Here is a 22,162-nt window from a genome sequence, read left to right on the forward strand (position 1 = left end):
CTTGCCCATTTTCTCTCTTTCTCTACAGGCATTCGTATCTAGAGAAATTCCTGACAGATCAAATGATGGAGAGAAGAGAAGACGTTTGGCTGCCTCTCATCTCCTACAGAAATTCTCTGGTAACAGGCGGGGATGAAGACCGCCTGTCTGTGAATAGTGGAGGCAGTAACAGCAAGGGCTCCTCTGTGAGAAGTAAGAAAGGACGGCCTCCCCTGCACAAGAAGAGAGGAGTAGAAGGTGAGACACATCAAGCTGCACAATGTTGTCTATGAAGGATGTTGATGAACCTAAAGGATTTGTCCATTGCGATAGTCACTTTTTTTTGTTGGAGCAACAGTGATGCCTAACTGTGCTTCTGACTGTAAGCCATTATGTCATCCCTATATTGTGTCACATGCAGGTACACACAACTGAATGCCAGTGCCACCTTGTTCCTGATTCAGGTGTGGTTGGATCTGCATAGGACATAACACATAAAGACCCCTATTACGTACACAGCAGTTGTGAGATTGAAAAGCTTTTATCTCTCAAGGTGCAGAAACCTTGACTTAAATGTTTGTCTATATCCCTCTGTTACAGAAGAGACCATTGACAGCTCGTGGGTAACCAGGAACGACACCATTCAGACACCAGGAGCACTTACCACACCTCAGCTTACATCTACTGTACTGCGGGAAAACCCTAGACAGATACCAGAACAAATGCCTGAACCAGAGTCTGAACACGGATCTGAACCGGACTTCTTACACAAGTGTGTGTCCTGTCTCTGTAGGGATCTCATTCATAATTGCTGTGATTTTATGTATGGGCTGTAATTCTGGTGACATGTGCCTTAATAGAACCCAACCTCACCAGGCATGAGATCAGCAGTGCTCATCTGCTCTGAGATACTGGCTGAAACCATAGAGATGGCTCTGCACCACATACATAGGGATTGTTGGTAACAGGTTTTGTGTCTTCTGTCCTAGTCCTCAGATGCAGATGTCTTGGTTGGGTCAGCAGAAGTTAGAAGACTTAAATAGGAAAGACAGAACATCAATGAGCTACATGAAAGTGCGGAGCGGCGTTAGGCATGGAGTGTAAGTATTTAGGGGGGAGAGTCTCTGTTCCCCATAGAAAGCTATGTAGCTAATAAACTGAACCATATTAAGTTGAAACTTATCTTCAGGTTTTCTGATCTTGGAACCTTTCTTCCCCCTGTACAGGCGAGGTCTAATGGAGGATGATGCGGAGCCCATATTTGAGGATGTAATGATGTCCTCGAGGGGGCAATTAGAAGACATGAATGAGGAGTTTGAGGACACAATGGTTATTGATCTGGTGAGTTTCTGTGTCTAAAAGTTTATTTAATAGAAGAATATAATGTTTGTAGGTAACCTGCCAGATTAGTAGTGGTATAGTGAATATTTGTATTTAATTTATACATTAATTTTTTGGTGGGTCATCCTGGCCTTATGCTATAGCGCTGGTGTGACACCTGCAGCCCTCTGACTGCAAAATTACAATTCCCATCATTCCTGAACAGTCTACATCAGCTTTCACTGTCCAGGCATGATAGTATTGCAGCAGCTGGAGGGCCACAGGTTTGATACTTGAGCTCTGTAGCATCCAAATAAAACCAGTTATTAGTGTGTTATGTAGGGAAAATGGCCAAAAAATACAATTTGCCTTTTACTAATTCTCCTGAATAAAATACCAAACCCAAGATGCCTATTAAGGTTTCAAACCTTTCACAATATAGTCAGGCTATCGCCTGAAAAACATGATTTGCAGTGTCCTATGAGTAGTTGGCCATCAAGTTTGTCATTGTAACATTGAAGGGGGGTATATTGTTTGGAATATATATGGCCAGCCAGATGCTAGGATTATTCATGTTCTTTAGAAATAGTCTTCTGAGCAAAGTATTTGTACCAGTTCATTTCTAGACTCTTAGACACAGAATGATATAAATTTAATTTTTGTTTTTCCTTTTCTAGCCACCTTCTCGAAACAGACGGGAAAGAGCAGAGCTCCGACCAGACTTCTTTGATTCTGCAGCCATTATTGAGGATGATTCAGTACGTGTTTGTGTATTTCCTTATATTTTAGATATATGCATAATTGGGTGTATCCTCTATAAAACACCACATGTGTATTTTGTACAATGTAGTAAAAAGGAACCCGATCTGATTTGTATCCAAACATTCAGCAGGTTTGTGTGTGTGTGTATATATATATATATATATATATATATAACACACACACACACACACACACACTGTTGCCTCCAAAACTAGTGCACAAGTTGACAGGTCTACTGCTGTTGCTTAAAGCTTAGTGACTCTACCAAAGGGGTGTCATTATTTAGGGGTTCTTAGTGGCATCTTACAGAAGCTGCACCTATGGGACACACAAAATAAAAATCAAGAATTTATTTAATGGTCATGTTGCATTGCTTGCTGGGGTATTCAGATTAGTACATGCTCAGCCTAATGGAAAATATTCTTTTACTAGACTCCGGTTGCAAGTTCAGGAACAATTCTAGGAGCGGCATGTATATTATTTGTTTGAGTAATTCTTCTATCCTTTATTCTAGGGATTTGGGATGCCAATGTTCTGAGGTTCAGCACATACCTGGAACTCTTGTTTAAAGGCCTGTATACTGTGAGCTTCTGTAAGAAAACTAGAAAAACAAAAAAAAAGACTTTTTTACAGTTTTTGTTGAAACCAAATGCTTGTGTTATTGATGGATTCTGTACGACCAACCTGGAGAAGGTTCCTGATGTCTGCAAAGAACACTACATAGCCCCTAGTCGGGATCATTGCTACAGTGGGGGCTGAATGCTCACAACTGTTTGCATTTGGTCGTAAAGAGAAATAATTGGATACATAGTCTGTTTTATGGACAAATGGTTTTATCGCCTCAGTTTCCTGCTGTACAAATCAACAGTTTAACCTTTTTTGCCCCTCTATACGTTTTAATCTTTGTTTCTACATATTGGCTAGTAGCTGGCCTAGAGGACCGCCATATCTACCCCCTGTATGGAAATGTATATAGATTACAAAATGCACTGGAAGAGAAGAAGGCAGAGGGGGTGCAGAGGCGGCCAAAACAAATTCTTACACCCCGGTTCCATCACAACAAGCATTTTATTACTCAGTGGATGTCAAGACCTGTATCATCTGTTTCTTTTTTTCCTCCTGCAGAAATTTTGTATTTTGATTCAGTGGTCCTGATCCTCAGATTGTCACACTTTATTTTTTAGCAGAAAGGACAATTTTTTTTTTTTTTTTCCTTCCTTTTTAACAACCAGTCCTGCACATTTGTACCAGTCGATACCAGCAGCAAACCCAGGACAGCAGCAGCTCTCCTAGCTCCGTCACTTGCAGTTAACAATTTCTTCTCTTGCCACTACTTCCTTTTCTCCCTTTTTTGTTGTTAATTTGTCACCACCTTTTATATTCCTTGTATTGTTGGACACATCGTACATATTTTACAATAAATAAAGTAAACTTATAATAGTGGGACTGACATGAGCCTAATATCCATGCAGTAAAGTTCAACAGTAATATTTTTGTAAAGAAAAGGTACAAAAAAAAAATAATGCAATTTTAAACTTGTCGCCTATAACAAGTGCTTGGATGGGCATTTTTTTTTCCCATTGTTCCCCTCTGTTCAATGTTGCAAGTTATAGCATTTTCAGTGTTATCTGTCCCGAGTTTGGCTCTTTTTAAACGGGAAAGAGGAAAGTATTTTTCCCCCAGCACAATAATTCCCCGTTTAACTGCCCTGTTCTGTATTATTGTAATAAAAGTCAAAATCACATGTCTTAAATAAAGTGATTTTAACAATACTTGGTTGTATATCTAATGCACAAGTAACATTTTGCTTTATCTCGTGTTCTGATAGATCCAGCACACCCAGTTATCCAGTGTTAGAAAAACATGGCCACTTTCTTCCAGAGACAGCCTTTAGTTTGGGTGCAGGTTTTGTAAGTCTGTTCCATTAACGCGAATGAAGTTTAATTGCAAACGACACCTGAACTGTAGACAAGGGTGGTGCTGTCTCTGGAAGAAAGTGACCATATATTTTTAATGCTGAATAACCCCTTTAAAAGGAGTTTTCCACTGCCACTTTATTGCAAAAACAGTGGCATCTCTGTCCCCAGGTATTACAATTTGGCTCCATTAACTTCAGAGCGATAGTCGTTAGTTACAATCAGATTTTTACCCCATCTGATCCCAGAAAATAAAGGAACAATGTGGAATTACACTGAACTATTAGTTAATGAATGCAGAATTACAGGGAACTATTAGCGATGATTTTACTGTCTGCACCAAACGAATGAACGATTTCTTTTGTTGGTCATTCTATCATTGCCTGCATGTACATGAAACAATTCACAGTTTACATTCAAATGATAACTGTCCCATGTAATAGGGCCCTAAGGGGACGCTTAAGTAAAGTGATCTGTACAAAATTACGGCATCATGTGACCGCAGTAGATAGAGACAATAGCAGCTCCCTGTGGAATGACCCTTTTTAGAGATCACTGTACACTAATCAGTAATGTTTCACATTCATCTCAAGGGGACAGACTCTTGTCTATGTCCATGAGTTGTGCTGTAAAGAATATCACTAAATGCTGCTAACAGCCCTGGCAATATGGCAGCCTCAAGAACAATGTACAAAAAATAGAAACCGATTAGAATAAAAGTTTTTCTGACTAATCAGTAAAAGGAAATTAAGGTGAAACATTCCCTTTAAATGTGTAGTCTCCAGCCAGCTTCTGTCTATATTCCATATAGTGGGCATATGTAGTCTTGTACCAGTGTATCCAGCATCTCTATGGATTTACAGGTGCACAGCCATTCTCTTGAATAGTTGCCATTTAATGCTACATATACTCTGCTAATAAGTTGTTTACCTGTCATCTTACCAGCAACACTGCCATTCCTTTCCGTTTGCTATGTGTGGTGTATTGCAGCCTAACAGTATTGTATTATAGGTTGACTGTTACAGACAAAAAAAAAAAAATCATACATGCTCTTTGCAGATTTAGAATGGACAAAATTTTATTTTTCTACATGTACATTTCCTCCTCTCCAGGCTTGCTTCATTGATGCTCGCCCCCTAGCGTGGTGATTTGTTAGGGTATGTTCACACTGGTTGGTCTGCAGTGACTGAGCACCAAAACAAATGATCAGAAGCAAAATCCTGCAAATGTTAATAATTCTCAATCCTGGATCTTTATAAATACACTGACAATTGTTTTTTACCAATTTGCCACCACTACCATATAATCAGTTTTTGTGAGAGGCTTTTGCCAAAGTAGCTTTGATGATCACACAAAATTTAAACATTTAGAACAAAGGTTTTTTAAAATAATTTAAAGGGAAACTATGTATATTCTTATAGCACATGGGGCCCTGTGGATGAAATAATTGTCTAACCTTGATGCTTACTGCTGGTTTTGGGGATATCTATTTAATTGTAAATGATAATGAGGCATTTTGTTGCACTGGGTGGGACTACTTCTCTCTGTACTTGTTTGCCCTGGCCAGGAAATACCCTAATCCCAAGGAAAATGGTAACATTGAGCTCTGATTTAGTCATACATTTCCAGGAGGAATGGCAGAAGAGGTACAATTTCTGACATGTTAGGAGCTTTGACGGATGCACATCCTGAATCCTACAGGCAATGTTTACAGATGAAGTGTTACATTACCAGGATCATAGGACAAATTGCATTTCAAATAATTTCTTACTGATATTGCTTCCCTATAGGATATTAGCTTTATCTTCAAGCAATGCCATCATTGCCTTTGAGTGTATGTGAAAAGTTTTTTTTTTGTTTTTTTTTTAAACATGATCTATAAATATTTGAAGTAATCCAATGACCTGATTGCAGTCATAGAAGTGGAGCTGTTCATCTGAAGTCATGGGTGCATGCCCTAAACATGTTGACTCTTGCTTGCTAGATGTTGCTGAGGCAGGGTTATGTCAGCACTAGCTTACTCTCCATTGTACCTCAAACAAGAAGGTGCATGTTTAGGAACATCTCTTATAATTCTTCAGTGTATTGCCTCCATGACTTCAAGCAGAGAACTAGCATACAGCCTGGCACTGTGAATTGGTAAATGTCTAAACAGGTCATAGGTTGGTGGTATTGAGGTGGGGGATAAAGTTAAGATCCCTTTAACAGCTGGTTTAGGAAAATTACATCATCTGATTCTAGTGTTTGCCACCAGTTTGACACAAACCAGTTTAGTTGCATTTTGTGATTTCCAGACAGGAATGTATAGCATGTGCTGCCTCATAGAGGAATATTTGCATGTTTTTTCCATGGATTCACTTGATGCTTGCTTGCCAGAACTTCCAAATCACGACAGATTCGCATACGAGTAGTAGATGGTTGAATTATGTCATCAACAAATCCTGGGGGGATAAAACATACATATTAGAATTTACAGAGTGTAATAAAAATTAAATATTTTCTCTAAAAATGTGATTGAGATCCTGGAATACAACTATTTGCTGAGCCAACAATCGTATTTAAAAAAAAAAAAAAAAAATTCATTGGTGTCCTCTGCAGAGGGAAGAATAAGCACTTCTCCCCAATCAATTGGTGGGGCTCTTGGCAAAGTGAAGTTTGATTTGGCTTCAGCGTTGTTGTACCAGTTATAACAGAAGCTATAAAAGTGGTGTAAACACAGCCTAAATTAATGGAATTTTATCAGGAGCCTTACCTCTAACTGCTGCAGGGAAAGGGTTGGCAAATTTCTCTACATACTCCGCTTCTGCTTCAGCCTGATTTGACTTTCCTCTGAAAATGATCTGTACAGCTCCCTGCAAAGACATGCCCATGAAATCATTCTTTACATTCCCTTTAATATCTTCTGTATCATCAGAAAATAAAAGTAATGTGTACATTATAGACTCTAACCCCTAGAGCAAGCACTCAACAGCCCACTTGTTTGCTTTTTATAGAATGGGACTAGAGCAAGCAAAGCATGGCCAAGTTATACTGAGGACTGGATAAAACAAGGTAACATTCCCTGGTGTTTACTGTACCTTTTTACCTATGGAACAATCTAATCTATAACAGTTAAAGGGGAACTATCAGCAGGTTAGACTAATGTAACCCCAAATGTGCACAGGGTGCTGGGGATGACTGTAAATTTATTACCCTCATCCATGGCACCATTTCTGTGCAATTTTAATGTAATCCTGTGTCCAGTAGGGCCATTTAGAGCACAGCCCTGCCCCTTCTAATGATTGAGTGAGGCAGTGCTACAAAAGGCCCTACCGGACACAGGATTACATTAAAATTGCTTGGGAAAGGCGCTGAGGATGAAGATAATAGACATACCTATATCCTCAGCACACCATGTGCAATAGGGAGCTATAAGCAAGTTATATTAATGTAACCTGCTGATAGTTCCCCACAAAGTGCTGGTCCCTCCACTGAACATACATTGGGTTATAACATCCTACCTTTGCTCCCATGACAGCGACTTCTGCTGTTGGCCAGGCATAATTAACATCACCTCGAAGATGCTTTGAGCTCATAACATCATAGGCACCACCATAAGCCTGAAATAATCCAGCAGGTAGTAGTTAGTATAGCAGTAGTTTGAGGATTAAAGCAAATGCTGGGTCTAACAACTAAACAGGAAAAGCAGTAACATAGAGCTATTGTTCATCGCATGCCGGCAAAACGTCGACATCGCAGCAGAGTAGCAAAGCAAGCTACTAACATGTCTATTCAAATGCTGATATTTATGCAGCGGTGTTACCAATATGTAGCTGTGATGGTACCAGGGCTAAAGTTCCTGACTCTGCCATCGGTGGTAGCAGAGGGGCCAGTGTGTTTATATTATCCACCCTATTGGCCGCAAATAATGTTCAAAAGTCGCAATCTACGTCACCAACTCTTTGCAGCACCACAGCCTTCTCACTATTCCTATCTACTCTACTTTTGAACTTCAATAATAAGGACACAGCCCCCTTGACCAAAGTGTTATATGCAATGTCAGACCATGAATTTATGGACTATGAAATAAATATTCACTAAATGCACTTGCAAGTTGCCAAGGATTTCTGAGCATTATTTGTGGCAAATAGGTTGAATAATATAGACATTACATTGTTTTTCACCTAGATAGTTTCAGTGTAATCCGCTATCTCCATAGAAAGCAGTAAGGGGTGACATGGCCCCTCTGCTACCAAATCAATATATACATTTAAAAAAATCCTTGTAATATAATTACCACTGTGTGGCACAGCAATGCCAAGCTGATTCAGCTGAGCACCACTACATCCCATCCTCGCAGCGGATGTAAAGGTGCAGAGATTAATTCTTGGCAGCTCAGTATAACTCTTTAAACCAATCTACTATTAGGTAACATTCCTACTTAGGCTTCCAGGGTTACATTGCTCCCAGGATGAGCTGCAACCATAATGGACTGTCCTAGAAATTACTGCATATTCAGAAACAACGCAGCCCTTTTATTTATCAGCGTACCTTTCTGGTGATAACTGTGATCTTGGGTACAGTGGCCTCTGCAAAGGCAAACAACAGTTTTGCCCCATGTCGGATGATGCCCCCATATTCCTGGGCAGTGCCTAATAAAGGAGGAAGTACAGTGGGAGTTTTTATTTTTTTACAAAACAACTAAATCCTGGATCATCTTGAAAATGTAATTTTTTTTTTTTCTGCAGATCACATGCTCTGTACTTAGTTATGGTACGAGGATGATGTGAAGAATACCGAGACAGAGCGTCCATTATGTCAATGTCCTCGCCTTTTCAGAACTATTGTGTAAACCGTAACTATATATAGTTTCTTTCAGCTATAGCCTCTTACAGATTTAACATCCTCAATTACCTGGTAAAAATCCTGGTACATCTACAAAAGTGATGATGGGTATATTGAAGGCATCACAAAACCTGACAAAGCGAGCCCCTCTTACTGATGAATTTATGTCCAAGCAGCCTGCAAGACAACATGGGAAAAATGGGCTTACCATTTACTATAGGGAAAAGGAACACAACGCTATACCACACCGCAACTACTTTACATGGAGACACCATGGGGAAGAAAGGTTACGATTTGTGCATTATACATGTTACATTTTCTTTCTCGTCATGTAAATTATTTAAAAAAAAAAAAAAAAAGAGACTCCAAGGAGTAGTCCGGCGCCGAACATTTTTTTCCCCCCAAATAGCCGGGGAGGAGTTGGCTGAACCTAACTACATGCACATACCTCTTCGACTCCCAACAGGGTCTCACCTCAGCTGCTGACTGGCCGAGCGGGGCTGACATGTCACGACCTGGGTCCCCACTAAAACCAGGAAGTGACCAGGAACTAGAGGGGCCGACAGCAGACCCCAGCGCTGGAGCTGGGGAGGTAGGCGCATGTAGGTTGATTTAGGTCACCTCCTCCCCGGTTCTTTGAAAAAAAATGTTGGGCGCTGAACAACCCTTTTAAAAGAAGTTCCACGAACTTAAAGAACAGCAGGCAGGCGGAAGTGGGTGAGAATAAACAAGTAAACTCACCCATCCCCGTGTCTCTGTAGTGCCGCTGCTAGGTCCATGCAGCACCACTAGCTGCAACATCACGACCCCCAGTCACTGACTGACTGAGTGGGCAATTGCTCAGCCAGGCAGTGACGTTGCTGCTGCAGGAGCCGCTTACGCGATGTACCCGGTTTCCTGCAAAAGATGACAGCCATGAACAGGACCCTGGAGGGGCGCAATGGAGGCACAGGGACAGGCGAGTTCACTTGTTTGTTTTCTCACCCACCCTTGCCTGCCGTTTTTTCAGTTTGTGGGACTTCTCTTTTAAGTGTCTGAGACTGTTTAAACCAGTGACGGCGAGACTGATTACAATCATTATTACGAACATTGTGTAATGCACCTGTGCCTCTAATATTTTTGCAGATACTGAAGACAGTGCAGGAAAGTACATCTGTCAGAACTGTATCAAGGATGTCTGTAAAGTTTTATGAAAAATTGCCATCATGGAACACTATGCACAATAGTAATTATTCTAAATTATTTCCATTTTGAATTTACCTTAACTGAGTCGCTGCTCATAACTGTACCCTATGAGATGCAGCTTACTGTTACCTCCATAGCAGCGTCAAGTGATTCTATGGCTATGGAGATGGAACAAGAATATGGTGGTGCAAGGTACTGCAGCGTGGTCCCTTTCAAGTCAACAGGACACAAAAGAGCGATACTTTACACCCCACTAACAATGGTACAAAGATGGAAAGAGAAGCACTGATAAACAGTGAAGAGGCTGCAATGTACACAAAAGCACCACAGCCACTCCAAACACAAAACTAGTGGCCTATGGGTTAAGGCTTCATAGCTCCTTTAAAGGCGTATTTCAGCAAAGCAGGAAGTGGTGTATTCTTTCCAGTCTGACAGTGCTCTCTGCTGCCATGTCTGTCCATGACAGGAACTGACCAGAGCAGCAGCAAATCCCCATAGAATACCTCTTCTCCTCTCCAGACTGGAAAGAATACACCACTTACTGCAGGGCATGCGGCAGCTGATAAGTACTGGAAGACTCGATATTTTTTTTAATAGAAGTAAATTACAAATCTCTGGCACCAGTTAATTGGAAGGATTTTTTTTCTGGAGTACCCCTTTAACTTCCAGTATATTTCCAGGCCCAGTACCTGATGCAACTTTGGGCTGGTTTCCAACAATGCCAATTGTCCTCCCATTCATTCTGGCAAAGCCCACCACAATATTCTTGGCATAGTTGGGCATAATCTCAAAGAAATCTCGCTCATCCACAATCTAAAAAGACAGGAATCAGACACACAACATTAGTGACTGGACATTAATTTTTTTCTTTGATATCTCTACACGTTCTATGCGCTGACCGATACAACTGATGGGGTTTAAATTTAGAAAAAAAATGTTTTGCACATGGCAATTAAATTACGACTGAAAATTAAAACTGAAAATGTTACCGCATGAATGATATCCAGCATGTCATAGGCTTTAGTGGATTCCATGGGAACGACAGTGTCTAATCCAGGGATGAGGCGGTCGCTGCAGGCAAAAAAACAGAATACACTAAGCTACAGTAAAAAAGTCATTTGTCAAAAGTCTTTTACATCAGTCGGGCCCTGTCTCTTCTATGGAGGGGGGGAGGAGGGAGATTAGTCGCCCGCAGAGAACAAAGAACAAAGGATTACACAGTCGGAGCTGTATGAAAGCCAGTATTCAGAGGTCAGAGAGCTTAGTGCTGACTTCGTAGAGATAGCCCGGTGATGTAGCTGTATACTAACTCTTTCATCTCCATCTACCCCTCCACTCTCTATAGAGAACAATAAGGAGAGGGGGGAGAGCTTCAAACTGCTTTTTCATGATAAAAATGCATTTTTCAGCTAATAAACCGAATTACAAAGTTTCGCCTGTGCTGTTGATTTCTGCCAAAAAAAAATGTAAACGACAGAGACACTTTAAAGTTAGAAAATATATAAAATAATATAAGAAAGGTGACTCATATAAAGTGGATTTCCTACAGTTTTTCCTATTGTTATGCAATGTCTCAAATACACAAAAAAAATCCATAAGAAAAAAATTTTAGATCTGTGCAGTGTGCACGGTGCCCATAGATACATGCAGAAACTGTAACTCTCCTGGCGGGTGGTGTACGACAATGATCTCAGAAACTTACCTGGGGTCATGGCATTCCCTGATAGGGGCTGCATCCTTGTTACTCAGTGGAAGGAAGTTGAAGAATTCACGTAGGTTTAATAAAGCATCAACATCATTCTCAAAAGCTCGATGAGCCACCCCTGCAAGATACAGAAGCCTTATCCAGCTATGTTCTCACTCACTAAGGCCTCATTCACATATATAAATACAGATCAGATCTAATACAGATGCGTAAAAAGGATTTTTTTTTTGTTGTTTAAGAATAGATATTTTTTGCCACTTTGGTAACTTTGCTGAACAATAGAACAAATAGAGACAAAAAGTGGTGCAAGAGATCTGGCGTTACAATCACTGAATAGTTTGGGGTGCCTCGAATACACTCCTAAAGTTTCTTAATATATCCTGTGATTTCTGAGATAATAATGGAAATGAATATCAGTCTATGGGCATGTGCTAAGCATTCACACCCCATGACTGTATACATCACTCCTATCGCCCAAAACACACTCCCATTATTGAAATTAAGGCCAGGCTCATATGGCTATAAGGCCACGGCTACACCGTGACTTACTCTAACGCTAAATACGGATATTAATTACTAAGGGGCAGCGCAAGATTGCATGCAGTTCAATGCATTACTTAGGCTGCTTGAAAGTTAAAATCAATCTTGTAGCACTACAAAAAGTCAGTGTAGCCCTGACCTTAAAGGGGTATTCCCATCTTAATATAGTTAAATTTGAAGGATCATAGGCAAGTTAAACAACGGCCGCTGAATTGTGTGTTCCTCTGTCCGATAATGCATCATCGGCTGTAGGAACTTTATTTTCCACCCATAGAAGTGTGCTGGCCACATGAGTGTGATTAACCATCCACTTTCATTCACACTACGGCCGGCAGGATGGCCACACAGTGTGTGAACAGTCTATTTTCTACGACCGTTGTTTGCGAACTGAATAACGTTCATCATTTTATACAGCTGCAGGAAACAACGGCCGTAGTTAATGCACTGTGTGCACAACAATGGCTGTTGTTCTATTGAAAACAATAGAACACAATGAATTCAGACACCTACGACCATTGTTTTCAATGACCACTACGGCCACAGATTTACGGCCAAATTTATTACAGTGTGTGACCACAGCCATAAAGTGGAGGTCAATGGGTGTGCTGGAGTGAGAGAATAGAGGTGAATAATGCATTTTTCCACCCAGTCTGTCCCCTTTAAAACCAAAGTTCTAACGCGGGGCATCCTCTATAGTGATGTGTCTTCTATAAAGCTCTCATAAATATCTACGTATGAGCCTCCAAAGCAGATTCACATCTGACCAATTGGAACACAGCACTATTTTTCACATCAAAATGACAGACATTACATTGGAACTGTACTCTCCTAAATTAAGTCAATGAGGTCTATTAACCACATGATGTATCCAGCATCGCTTACACCTCCTATGAAGCAGAAATAAGTGGTGAACGCATACAAAACCTGATAGTGCAGTGTGGGTTTTGGCTCCTCCTAGGTCCTCCTGTGTTACATCCTCATTGGTGACAGACTTTACTACATCTGGACCAGTGATGAACAAGTAAGAAGTGTCCTGGGGAGACAAGGGAAGGGACAGCAAGTGAACACTGGCATATCACAATGGCTCCGTTTGTTATACACAAGATTATTATAGAACATTTTAATCTGCACAAATACATGGTGTTGGGAACGTCCTCTTTTGTCAAATTGTTAAAAATTCTCCTTGACTGTTTGTCACGTCTGTTTATGTGAAAGCTCTACGACAAATATTACGGCTGCCACTATATATGCTTCAAGTGGAATTCGGAAGTGGATCCGTCAGGAATGAGAGGAATCCCTTCCATTATAATCATAATAACCACCAAAACTACATGAGTAAATTCAGCCTAAGGGTGCCTTCACACATGACTAATATGCAGTGGTTTTCTCGCTGCAAATTTGCAGCCAGATCCGCTACGGTTCCATGCCCTGTAAAGTCTATGGGCAGACGTACTCGCAGCAGGATGGACGTCCCTGCTGCCAGTATGTCAGGAGACCGTCCCATTAACCCCCGGCCGGCCGGAGCTTATACATTACCTGCTCCACAGCCCAGCTTGCTTCGGGGGTTCTGCTCAGCCAATTAGTGTTCTGCGTCAGGGCAGAGCAGGACGTGCAGCCGGGAACACCCGAAGCAAACGGGATCACGGAGCAGGTAATGTATAAGCTCCGGCCGGCTGGGGGCGGTCTCCCAACATACTGGCAGCAGAATGTCCATCCCACTGCGAGTATGTCTGCCCATAGACTTTACAGTGCAGGGATCCACTGCAGATCCATCCTGTGTGAAGGCACCTTAAGCGGAAGGACACTTACCTTAACCATGAATGTGAAGTCTGTTAGTGCTGGTGAGTAAACTGCACCCCCAGCGCATGGTCCCATGATTAAGGAGATTTGAGGCACAACTCCCGAACTCAAGACGTTCCTCTGACAAATGGAGAAAATGCATTAAACCTACATGACAATATCTTCTGTAAGGAGCTTTAAAATCAGAGGAAAAGCTCTTTAAATAAATTAGTAAGGTTGAATTCACTTATGTATGGACAAGTGCCATGAAAAACTTTTTCCCAGTAATTGAAGCACATTACAAAGTTAAATAACTCTGTAATATGCTTCAATCACCTATCTGCCTCCCTTCCCTGTCTTTCCCCCCCCCTCCACCCCCCACCAGGAAGTGTCCTGACTCACACAGACCTGATTACTGTCGTCACCGTCACCAGGCAGCTCCTTCTTGTGAGGATGAGTCATCAGCAGGAGGGCTGCTCTAGCTCCTGTTACACCAGCCTCCCCCTCCCCTCCTTGTCAGGTGACTCTGCTTCCTCAGCTTATCTTCTCTAGTGACATGACTCCTTCACTGAGTCCACAGCAGCAGGAGAGAGGGTATGAGGGGAGGGGGGAGCTGCCTATGTGCCGGAGTTAGTCTGAGGGAAGATAAGCAAGTGAGATGTGAAAAGTGATGGCTTGCAGTTGTTCAGCCAATGGGAGCTGAGCAAGCTGTGACCTGACAAGGCAGGGGAGGGGGGAGGCTAGTGTAACAGGAGAAGGAGCTGAGAGAAGAGCTTGGTGATGGTGACGGCAGTAATCAGGTCTGTGTGAGTCAGGACACTTCCTGGTGGGGGGTGGAGGGGGGAAAAGACAGGGAAGGAAGGCAGATAGGTGATTGAAGCATATTGCACAGTTATATAACTTCGTAATGTGTTTCAATTACTGGGAAAAAGTTTTTCATGGCACTTGTCCTTTAAGATGAACAGCAGCAAAGATAAGAATTAGCTGAAGAGGCGATACTGGAGGTGCCAGCTGCTTTTTATGCTGTTGTATACATAAGAATTAACGACCAACGATAACGAGAATTTTAGGTTCAGATCTAAATCAACGGCATACGAACGATTTTTCGATCGTTGCCTGCTATTACACAGAATGACTATCGTTTAAATTCGAACGATTTAACAATTTTTCGCACGAGAATCGTCCCGTGCAAGGCTAGGTTCACACTGCGTTTTTGCTATCCATTTTTTGCAAAAAAAAAAAAAAAAAAAAAAAGATGAAAAAACGGATGCATTTGTGTGCATCCGTTTTGATCGTTTTTTCCATTGACTTCCATTGTAAAAAACAAAACGATCAAAATGGATGTTTTTTTGACGGACACGAAAGTAGTGTCATCTACGTTTTTGTGTCAGTAAAAAAAACCGGATCCGTTTTGATCGTTTTTTAACCGTTTTTTGCAAAAACCGGATTGCAAAAACGCAGTGTGAATCTAGCCTAATAGGGCTCTTAGCCCTATAAATACAGATAATGGTGGCATACACTGTTATTTTCATTGTTTCATTGTCCTTTAGTAAAGGTAGATTAGAAGTAAGGTTCAGAAATTCACAGGTCTATAGGGAACTAGTGAGACATAACGCGTCTGTTTTTTCCATAAGGAACAGGCTTCTTACCAAGAAGATATCTGCATAGCCAGCCAAGGACTCTACACCCTCCTGGATACGAGCACCCCCAGAGTCATTGAGTCCAATCACGGGGGCTCCCACCAGCACAGCTTGATCCATGATCTAAGAATGAAGGCAACACATGAGACCATGCACCAAAGTTAGTATCCTTTCAGACTGAACAATCTTCGGTAGCGTCAAAATGTTCGGATTCTGCCACTTGTCCTGAAAAACATGGATTCAACCACAGGCTGTATGCACGTCTTCCCAGCAGCCCTAGGGCATCATCCAATTTCTACAGCCGCAGGGGATCCAAAAGGTATAACGTTTAGGTTGGAATAAAGTTGCCGAACACAAACATTTTGGCGGGTTCACTCAACCCTAATCTTTGTCCACAAGCGAGCACTGATCAGTAAGATTGGCGCTTGCTTGTCACATGACCTGACTGCTGCCCAATCTTGCAGGCTGAGGATGAGTTGACAAAATCCCTATCAAATTTTGGCTTCGAATATCAACATTCTTGAGACAGAATCTGAATCTGTCAATTAAAAGAGAAGTCCCATGAAGTGCCTTTCTGTAATTTTTTTTTTAGTTTCACTGGACTTTTTTAAATTTTAAGTGCGCACAGGGTGCCATTAAAAGCAATAAAACCAATTTCAAATATTCATGCACAATAAGCATCTAAATTTGTGGAAAATCCAACTTGAATACATGCTTAGCCTGATGTTATACAGCAGCCAAGGTTTTAATAATAAATGTATCTGATCTGTACATTACCTTGCAGATTTTTTGTGCATGAGCTCCAGACAAGCTGCCACCAAACACAGTGAAGTCCTGTACAAAAATACATAAAATTACAATTAGAAAACAGTATTCAGAAAGAAAAAAAAAAAATCACCTTGAAATACTACAAACATATGTCTGTCAATTACCTGGCTAAATACATATACCAGTCTCCCATTGATGCGACCCTGTCCGGTGACCACGCTATCTCCAGGAAACTGCAAGGAAAGGGGAGAAAAACAAGTACAGTGGTACCTTGGTTTAAGAACGTTTTGGTTTAAGAGCTCACAGTTTTTCAAAATTGTGACTTGGTGTAAGAGCATTGCTTTGGTTTAAGAGCTCCCTGTACTGGGTAGGAGGGGGAGTGGGGGAGGGGCATGGACTGCATAGCAGGGTCTACAGCACTGTACTCTGACCAAGGAACTCTACCCTCAACCTTCCAAATCACAGCAGATCCACTTCAGGCTGGGGCCTACATCAGGGGACAGGACTGTGGAGGTAATTTCTTCATAGCTGTAACCCCTCTCTCCCCGGACAGAGAGTGCTGCATTACATGCCCACATCTGTCCTGCTCATTCCTTCATGCTCCCTGCAGTCTCTCTCAGCTCTTGTGTTTCCCATCCTCTCCATTACTGTACAGTAACTTATAATATCACATTCTGCTGTTTCTGAATGTTTGCTTCATCTGTTCTACATGTTATTCAGAATAATAAATAATTATTTTTGGGGTGTGGAACCAATTGTCTGCATTTCTATGATTTCTTATGGGAAAACTTGCTTTGGATTACAAGCACGGTCCCAGAACAAATTATGCTCGTAACCCAAGGCACCACGGTATATAAAATACAAGGCTCACACACTGTTTAACCATGGAAATCTGAGCCACGTTTACAGCAACAGAGAACAGATAACAAAAGCTGAGTAACAGGAAGGTCATAGCAACCAATCTCTCCCCAACCAATGACTCTCTAGCTGTGGTCAGGCCCTGACAGCCTCAGGCTATGATCATGTAATCTCTCTCTATAGCTATAAATATGACTGGGGGCTTCTGTATAAAACTATAGCAGACAAGAACAGCAATTGCCAAATATAACCAATTGCATCCCTGTGTATATTTACCAACCCGCAACAGAAGTTACAAACCCTGATGATTTGCTATAGGCAGCGCCGGCACATTTGGTCTTTGGTTCTTTTACTTGATCCTGCGTCCTGTATACTTCCCCATTTTATGCTGCACACAAGTTCAAGGTTTAGAATGATATTTTGAATGCTCCTTTATACAACAGATATCTTTGCCATCACTACACAGAAGTGGAAGTACAGGTTTCTTCTGTTACTTGATCTATCATACTATAATCTAATCCAAGCCATAAACCTGCATAGCAGAGGTTTCTGCACCATAAAACCCTCACTCCATAGCTTTTCACTCCTGTCCCATGTCTACATTTATGTGCAAAAGGTGACTGCTGTCTGACCTGCCCTATAGCACATGCACAGGAGGCTACACATACTGGAACAGGCTGCAGAGGACATGGCTCTCATGGCACATAAAAAAAACTACGGCTTGTATAAAAGCATCTGTGGCATTTCTGCCAATCAGTTCAGTCCCTGAAATCTGATCATAAGAGTCCAAGGTTAGTATCCCTATTTTCTGACAGCCATAAGAGCTGATATGGGGCTCCCTGACAGTTATCGGGGGTCTTTAGACATAATACAATGAGACCATGGCAGTGGATGTGGGTGGTTACCATCATGTCTACACATAAGACTGCATTCACATGTCTGCAGAGATTCAAACAGTTTCCCCGCTACATCATGCTGGGCGGGGAAACAGTCCAGGACAGCAATTCACCGTCCATAGGTCTGCAAAGTATACAGCCATTCAGGCTGATATGGTTCCCTGAACTGCTGTATACAGCTACTGCAGCAGTTGCGACACATAACTGCCTCGGCTGCAGCCGTAGCTGTATACCCGAAAAAAGGACTTTATTCCCCCGGGTGAGTGACAGGCAGAGGCGGGGAAGTAGTCATCTGGGCGGCTTCCCGCCTGTATCTAGTCACCGCTCTCTGCCTGTCACGCGCCCGGGGGTAAACTCCTTTTTTCCGGGTACACAACTCCTGCTGCAGCCGCTGTATACAGCAGTTAAGGGAACCATATCAGCCCGATTGGATCCCTTTAACAGAAAGCTATGTGAAATAACTATAAGCACACAGTGCCACCTCCAGGGAGATGGAGCGGTCACCTGTATAACATGGCGGCTGGCTGAGCCTTAGGCGTCTCTGCTCTCAGCACCTTACCTTGTTCCTGTCCTCCTGCATCCCAAAATCTGCACATCTGTGCTCCACAAACATGTCATACTCCGCAAAACTGCCCGGGTCCAGCAGCAGACTGATCCTCTCCCGCGCCGTCAGCTTCCCCTATAGGACAAACAAGAGTTATACATCCAGAGGGGCAAACAATGCAATAATCCAGATAGTATGGAAGAACACGAGGGGCCACACGCCGGCCGGGCCCCAGCTACATCACCTTTCTAATACAGACTGCTCCCCCCACACATATATATATATATATATATATATATACAGTATTTGTGCACAGGTGCCCTGTGCTGCCCCCTAGCGGTAGTCCCAGGTAACCGGCTGACACGGTGTCCTTCCTCTCACCCTCTTGTGCTGCGCTTCTATCCTCTGCCGTCCTCCTCCCTGCAGCGCTTCGCTCCTCTTCTTCTCTATCCTCTCCGGTACCGACAGGTGACTGACTGAGTACAGGCGGCCGGGAACTCGGGAAGCCCACCTAGCTCCAGGACTCACGAACCCAGCCAAGAGCCGGGAAACACCGTGGACGGCCGCCATGACAACTCCCCGTTCCCCAGCCAATACAATCCCACAAAGTCCCTGCAGCCAATCATTATTAGCAATGTGACGGGGTTGACATATTACAGCGCTGTACAGGACCACTGGCCAATCAGGATGTGCGGTCTATGACTGCGGACCAATCACAGCGCAGAACCGATCGCATGTCGGCGAAGGAGGGGAAGCTACGTAAACCAACTTGCCATTCAGAAACGGTAGACGCTAGAATGTATCCTCTCCTTTGAGGTGTGATGTCACCAGGAGGGGCGGGGCCTCGACCGGAAGTAGGAAGTAGTGAGCTGCTGCACCATTCACTGTGCAGAAACAGAGTGAAGGAAGCTGCAATATCCATAGTAGCATGGAGGGGTATACAGGGGGAGAGGACTGGTGTGTGGGGGGTCTGTATACAGGGGGAGAGGACTGGTGTGTGGGGTCTGTATACAGGGGGAGAGGACTGGTGTGTGTAGTCTGTATACAGGGGGAGAGGACTGGTGTGTGTGTGGTCTGTATACAGGGGGAGAGGACTGGTGTGTGTGTGGTCTGTATACAGGGGGAGAGGACTGGTGTGTGGGGTCTGTATACAGGGGGAGAGGACTGGTGTGTGGGGATCTATATACAGGGGGAAAGGACTGGTGTGTGGGGATCTATATACAGGGGAGAGGACTGGTGTGTGGGGTCTGTATACAGGGGAGAGGACTGGTGTGGGGTCTATACAGGGGAGAGGACTAGTGTGTTGGGTCTGTATACAGGGGGAGAGGACTGGTGTATGTGGGGTCTGTATACAGGGGGAGAGGACTGGTGTGTGGGGTCTGTATACAGGGGTAGAGGACTGGTGTGTGGGGTCTGTATACAGGGGTAGAGGACTGGTGTGTGGGGTCTGTATACAGGGGTAGAGGACTGGTGTATGGTCTGTATACAGGGGGAGAGGACTGGTGTGTGTGTGGTCTGTATACAGGGGGAGAGGACTGGTGTGTGGGGTCTGTATACAGGGGAGAAGACTGGTGTGTGGGGGGTCTATATACAGGGGGAAAGGACTGGTGTGTGTAGTCTGTATACAGGGGAGAGGACTGGTGTGTGGGGTCTGTATACAGGGGAGAGGACTGGTGTGGGGTCTATACAGGGGAGAGGACTAGTGTGTGGGGGGTGTCTGTATACAGGGGGAGAGGACTGGTGTATGGTCTGTATACAGGGGGAGAGGACTGGTGTGTGGGGGGGGTCTGTATACAGGGGGAGAGGACTGGTGTGGGGTCTGTATATAGGGGGAGAGGACTGGTGTGTGGGTTCTATATACAGGGGGAGAGGACTGGTGTGTGTGGTCTGTATACAGGGGGAGAGGATTGGTGTGTGGGGGGTCTGTATACAGGGGGGGAGCACTGGTGTGGGGGGTCTGTATACAGGGGGAGAGGACTGGTGTGTGGGGTCTGTATACAGGGGGAGAGGACTGGTGTGTGGGGTCTGTATACAGGGGGAGAGGACTGGTGTGTGAGGTCTGTATACAGGGGGAGAGGACTGGTGTGGGGGGGGTCTGTATACAGGGGGAGAGGACTGGTGTGTGAGGTCTGTATACAGGGGGAGAGGACTGGTGTGGGGGGGGTCTGTATACAGGGGGAGAGGACTGGTGTGGGGGGGTCTGTATACAGGGGGAGAGGAGTGGTGTGGGGGGTCTGTATATAGGGGGAGAGGACTGGTGTGGGGGGTCTGTATACAGGGGGAGAGGACTGGTGTGGGGGGTCTGTATACAGGGGGAGAGGACTGGTGTGTGTGGGGTCTGTATACAGGGGGAGAGGACTGGTGTGTGTGGGGTCTGTATACAGGGGGAGAGGACTGGTGTGTGGGGTCTGTATACAGGGGGAGAGGACTGGTGTGTGGAGTCTGTATACAGGGGAGAGGACCGGTGTGTGGAGTCTGTATACAGGGGGAGAGGACTGGTATGTGGGGTCTGTATACAGGGGGAGAGGACTGGTGTGTGGGGTCTGTATACAGGGGAGAGGACTGGTGTGTGTGGGGTCTGTATACAAGGGGAGAGGACTGGTGTGTGTGGGGTCTGTATACAGGGGAGAGGACTGGTGTGTGTGGGGTCTGTATACAGGGGAGAGGACTGGTATGTGGGGTCTGTATACAGGGGGAGAGGACTGGTGTGTGGGGTCTGTATACAGGGGGAGAGGACTGGTACATGGGGTCTGTATACAGGGGGAGAGGACTGGTGTGTGGGGTCTGTATACAGGGGGAGAGGACAGGTGTGTGGGGTCTACATACAGTGGGAGAGGACTGGTGTGTGGGGTCTGTATATAGGGGAGAGTACAGGCGTGTGTGTGGGGTCTGTATACAGGGGGAGAGGACTGGTGTGGGGGGGGGGGGGGGGTCTGTATACAGGGGGAGAAGACTGGTATGTGGGGTTTGTATACAGGGGAGAGGACTGGTATGTGGGGTCTGTATACAGGGGGAGAGAACCCCTGTACACAGACACCCCACACTGGTCCCCTCTCCCCCTGTATACAGACCCCACACACTAGTCCTCTCCCCCTGTATACAGACCCCCCCACACACACACCAGTCCTCTCCCCCTGTATACAGACTCACACCAGTCCTCTCCCCCGTATACAGACCCCCCCACACACACACCAGTCCTCTTTCCTGTATACAGACCCCACACACACCAGTCCTCTCCCCTGTATACAGACCCCACACACACCAGTCCTCTCCCCCTGTATACAGACCCCACACACCAGTCCTCTCCCCCTGTATACAGACCCCACACACCAGTCCTCTCCCCTGTATACAGACCCCCCCCCCCCACACCAGTCCTCTCCCCCTGTATACAGACCCCACACACCAGTCCTCTCCCCTGTATACAGACCCCCCCCCCCACACCAGTC

General features: G+C 44.1%; 2 protein-coding genes across 3 annotated transcripts in view; one reads left to right on the top strand and one right to left on the bottom strand.

Annotated features, from left to right (window-relative positions):
- STAG1 (STAG1 cohesin complex component) overlaps positions 1–3,833 on the top strand; it is an 89,806-nt gene extending 85,973 nt beyond the window's left edge. For both annotated transcript variants that reach the window (XM_069975690.1, XM_069975691.1), the window contains exons 29-34: positions 29–237; positions 580–751; positions 969–1,079; positions 1,206–1,320; positions 1,977–2,057; positions 2,576–3,833. In XM_069975690.1, coding sequence (XP_069831791.1) covers positions 29–237; positions 580–751; positions 969–1,079; positions 1,206–1,320; positions 1,977–2,057; positions 2,576–2,599 — 712 coding nt within the window. In that variant the 3' untranslated portion in view covers positions 2,600–3,833. The remainder of the gene's footprint in view (positions 1–28; positions 238–579; positions 752–968; positions 1,080–1,205; positions 1,321–1,976; positions 2,058–2,575) is intronic.
- Positions 3,834–5,029: 1,196 nt separating this feature from the next.
- Positions 5,030–19,350, bottom strand: PCCB (propionyl-CoA carboxylase subunit beta). Its single transcript, XM_069975692.1, has 15 exons — positions 19,098–19,350; positions 18,732–18,851; positions 16,583–16,651; positions 16,428–16,484; positions 15,660–15,773; positions 14,041–14,151; positions 13,156–13,264; positions 11,689–11,809; positions 10,976–11,057; positions 10,676–10,799; positions 8,871–8,978; positions 8,508–8,608; positions 7,478–7,576; positions 6,730–6,829; positions 5,030–6,418 (listed from the first exon to the last, which is right to left on the bottom strand). The coding sequence occupies exons 1-15, from the start codon at positions 19,284–19,286 to the stop codon at positions 6,297–6,299; spliced, it is 1,626 nt and encodes a 541-aa protein (XP_069831793.1). The 5' UTR covers positions 19,287–19,350; the 3' UTR covers positions 5,030–6,296.
- Between the last annotated feature and the right edge of the window lie 2,812 nt (positions 19,351–22,162).

The sequence above is a fragment of the Dendropsophus ebraccatus genome, chromosome 6, assembly GCF_027789765.1.
Source record: "Dendropsophus ebraccatus isolate aDenEbr1 chromosome 6, aDenEbr1.pat, whole genome shotgun sequence".
Classification (NCBI taxonomy): domain Eukaryota; kingdom Metazoa; phylum Chordata; class Amphibia; order Anura; family Hylidae; genus Dendropsophus; species Dendropsophus ebraccatus.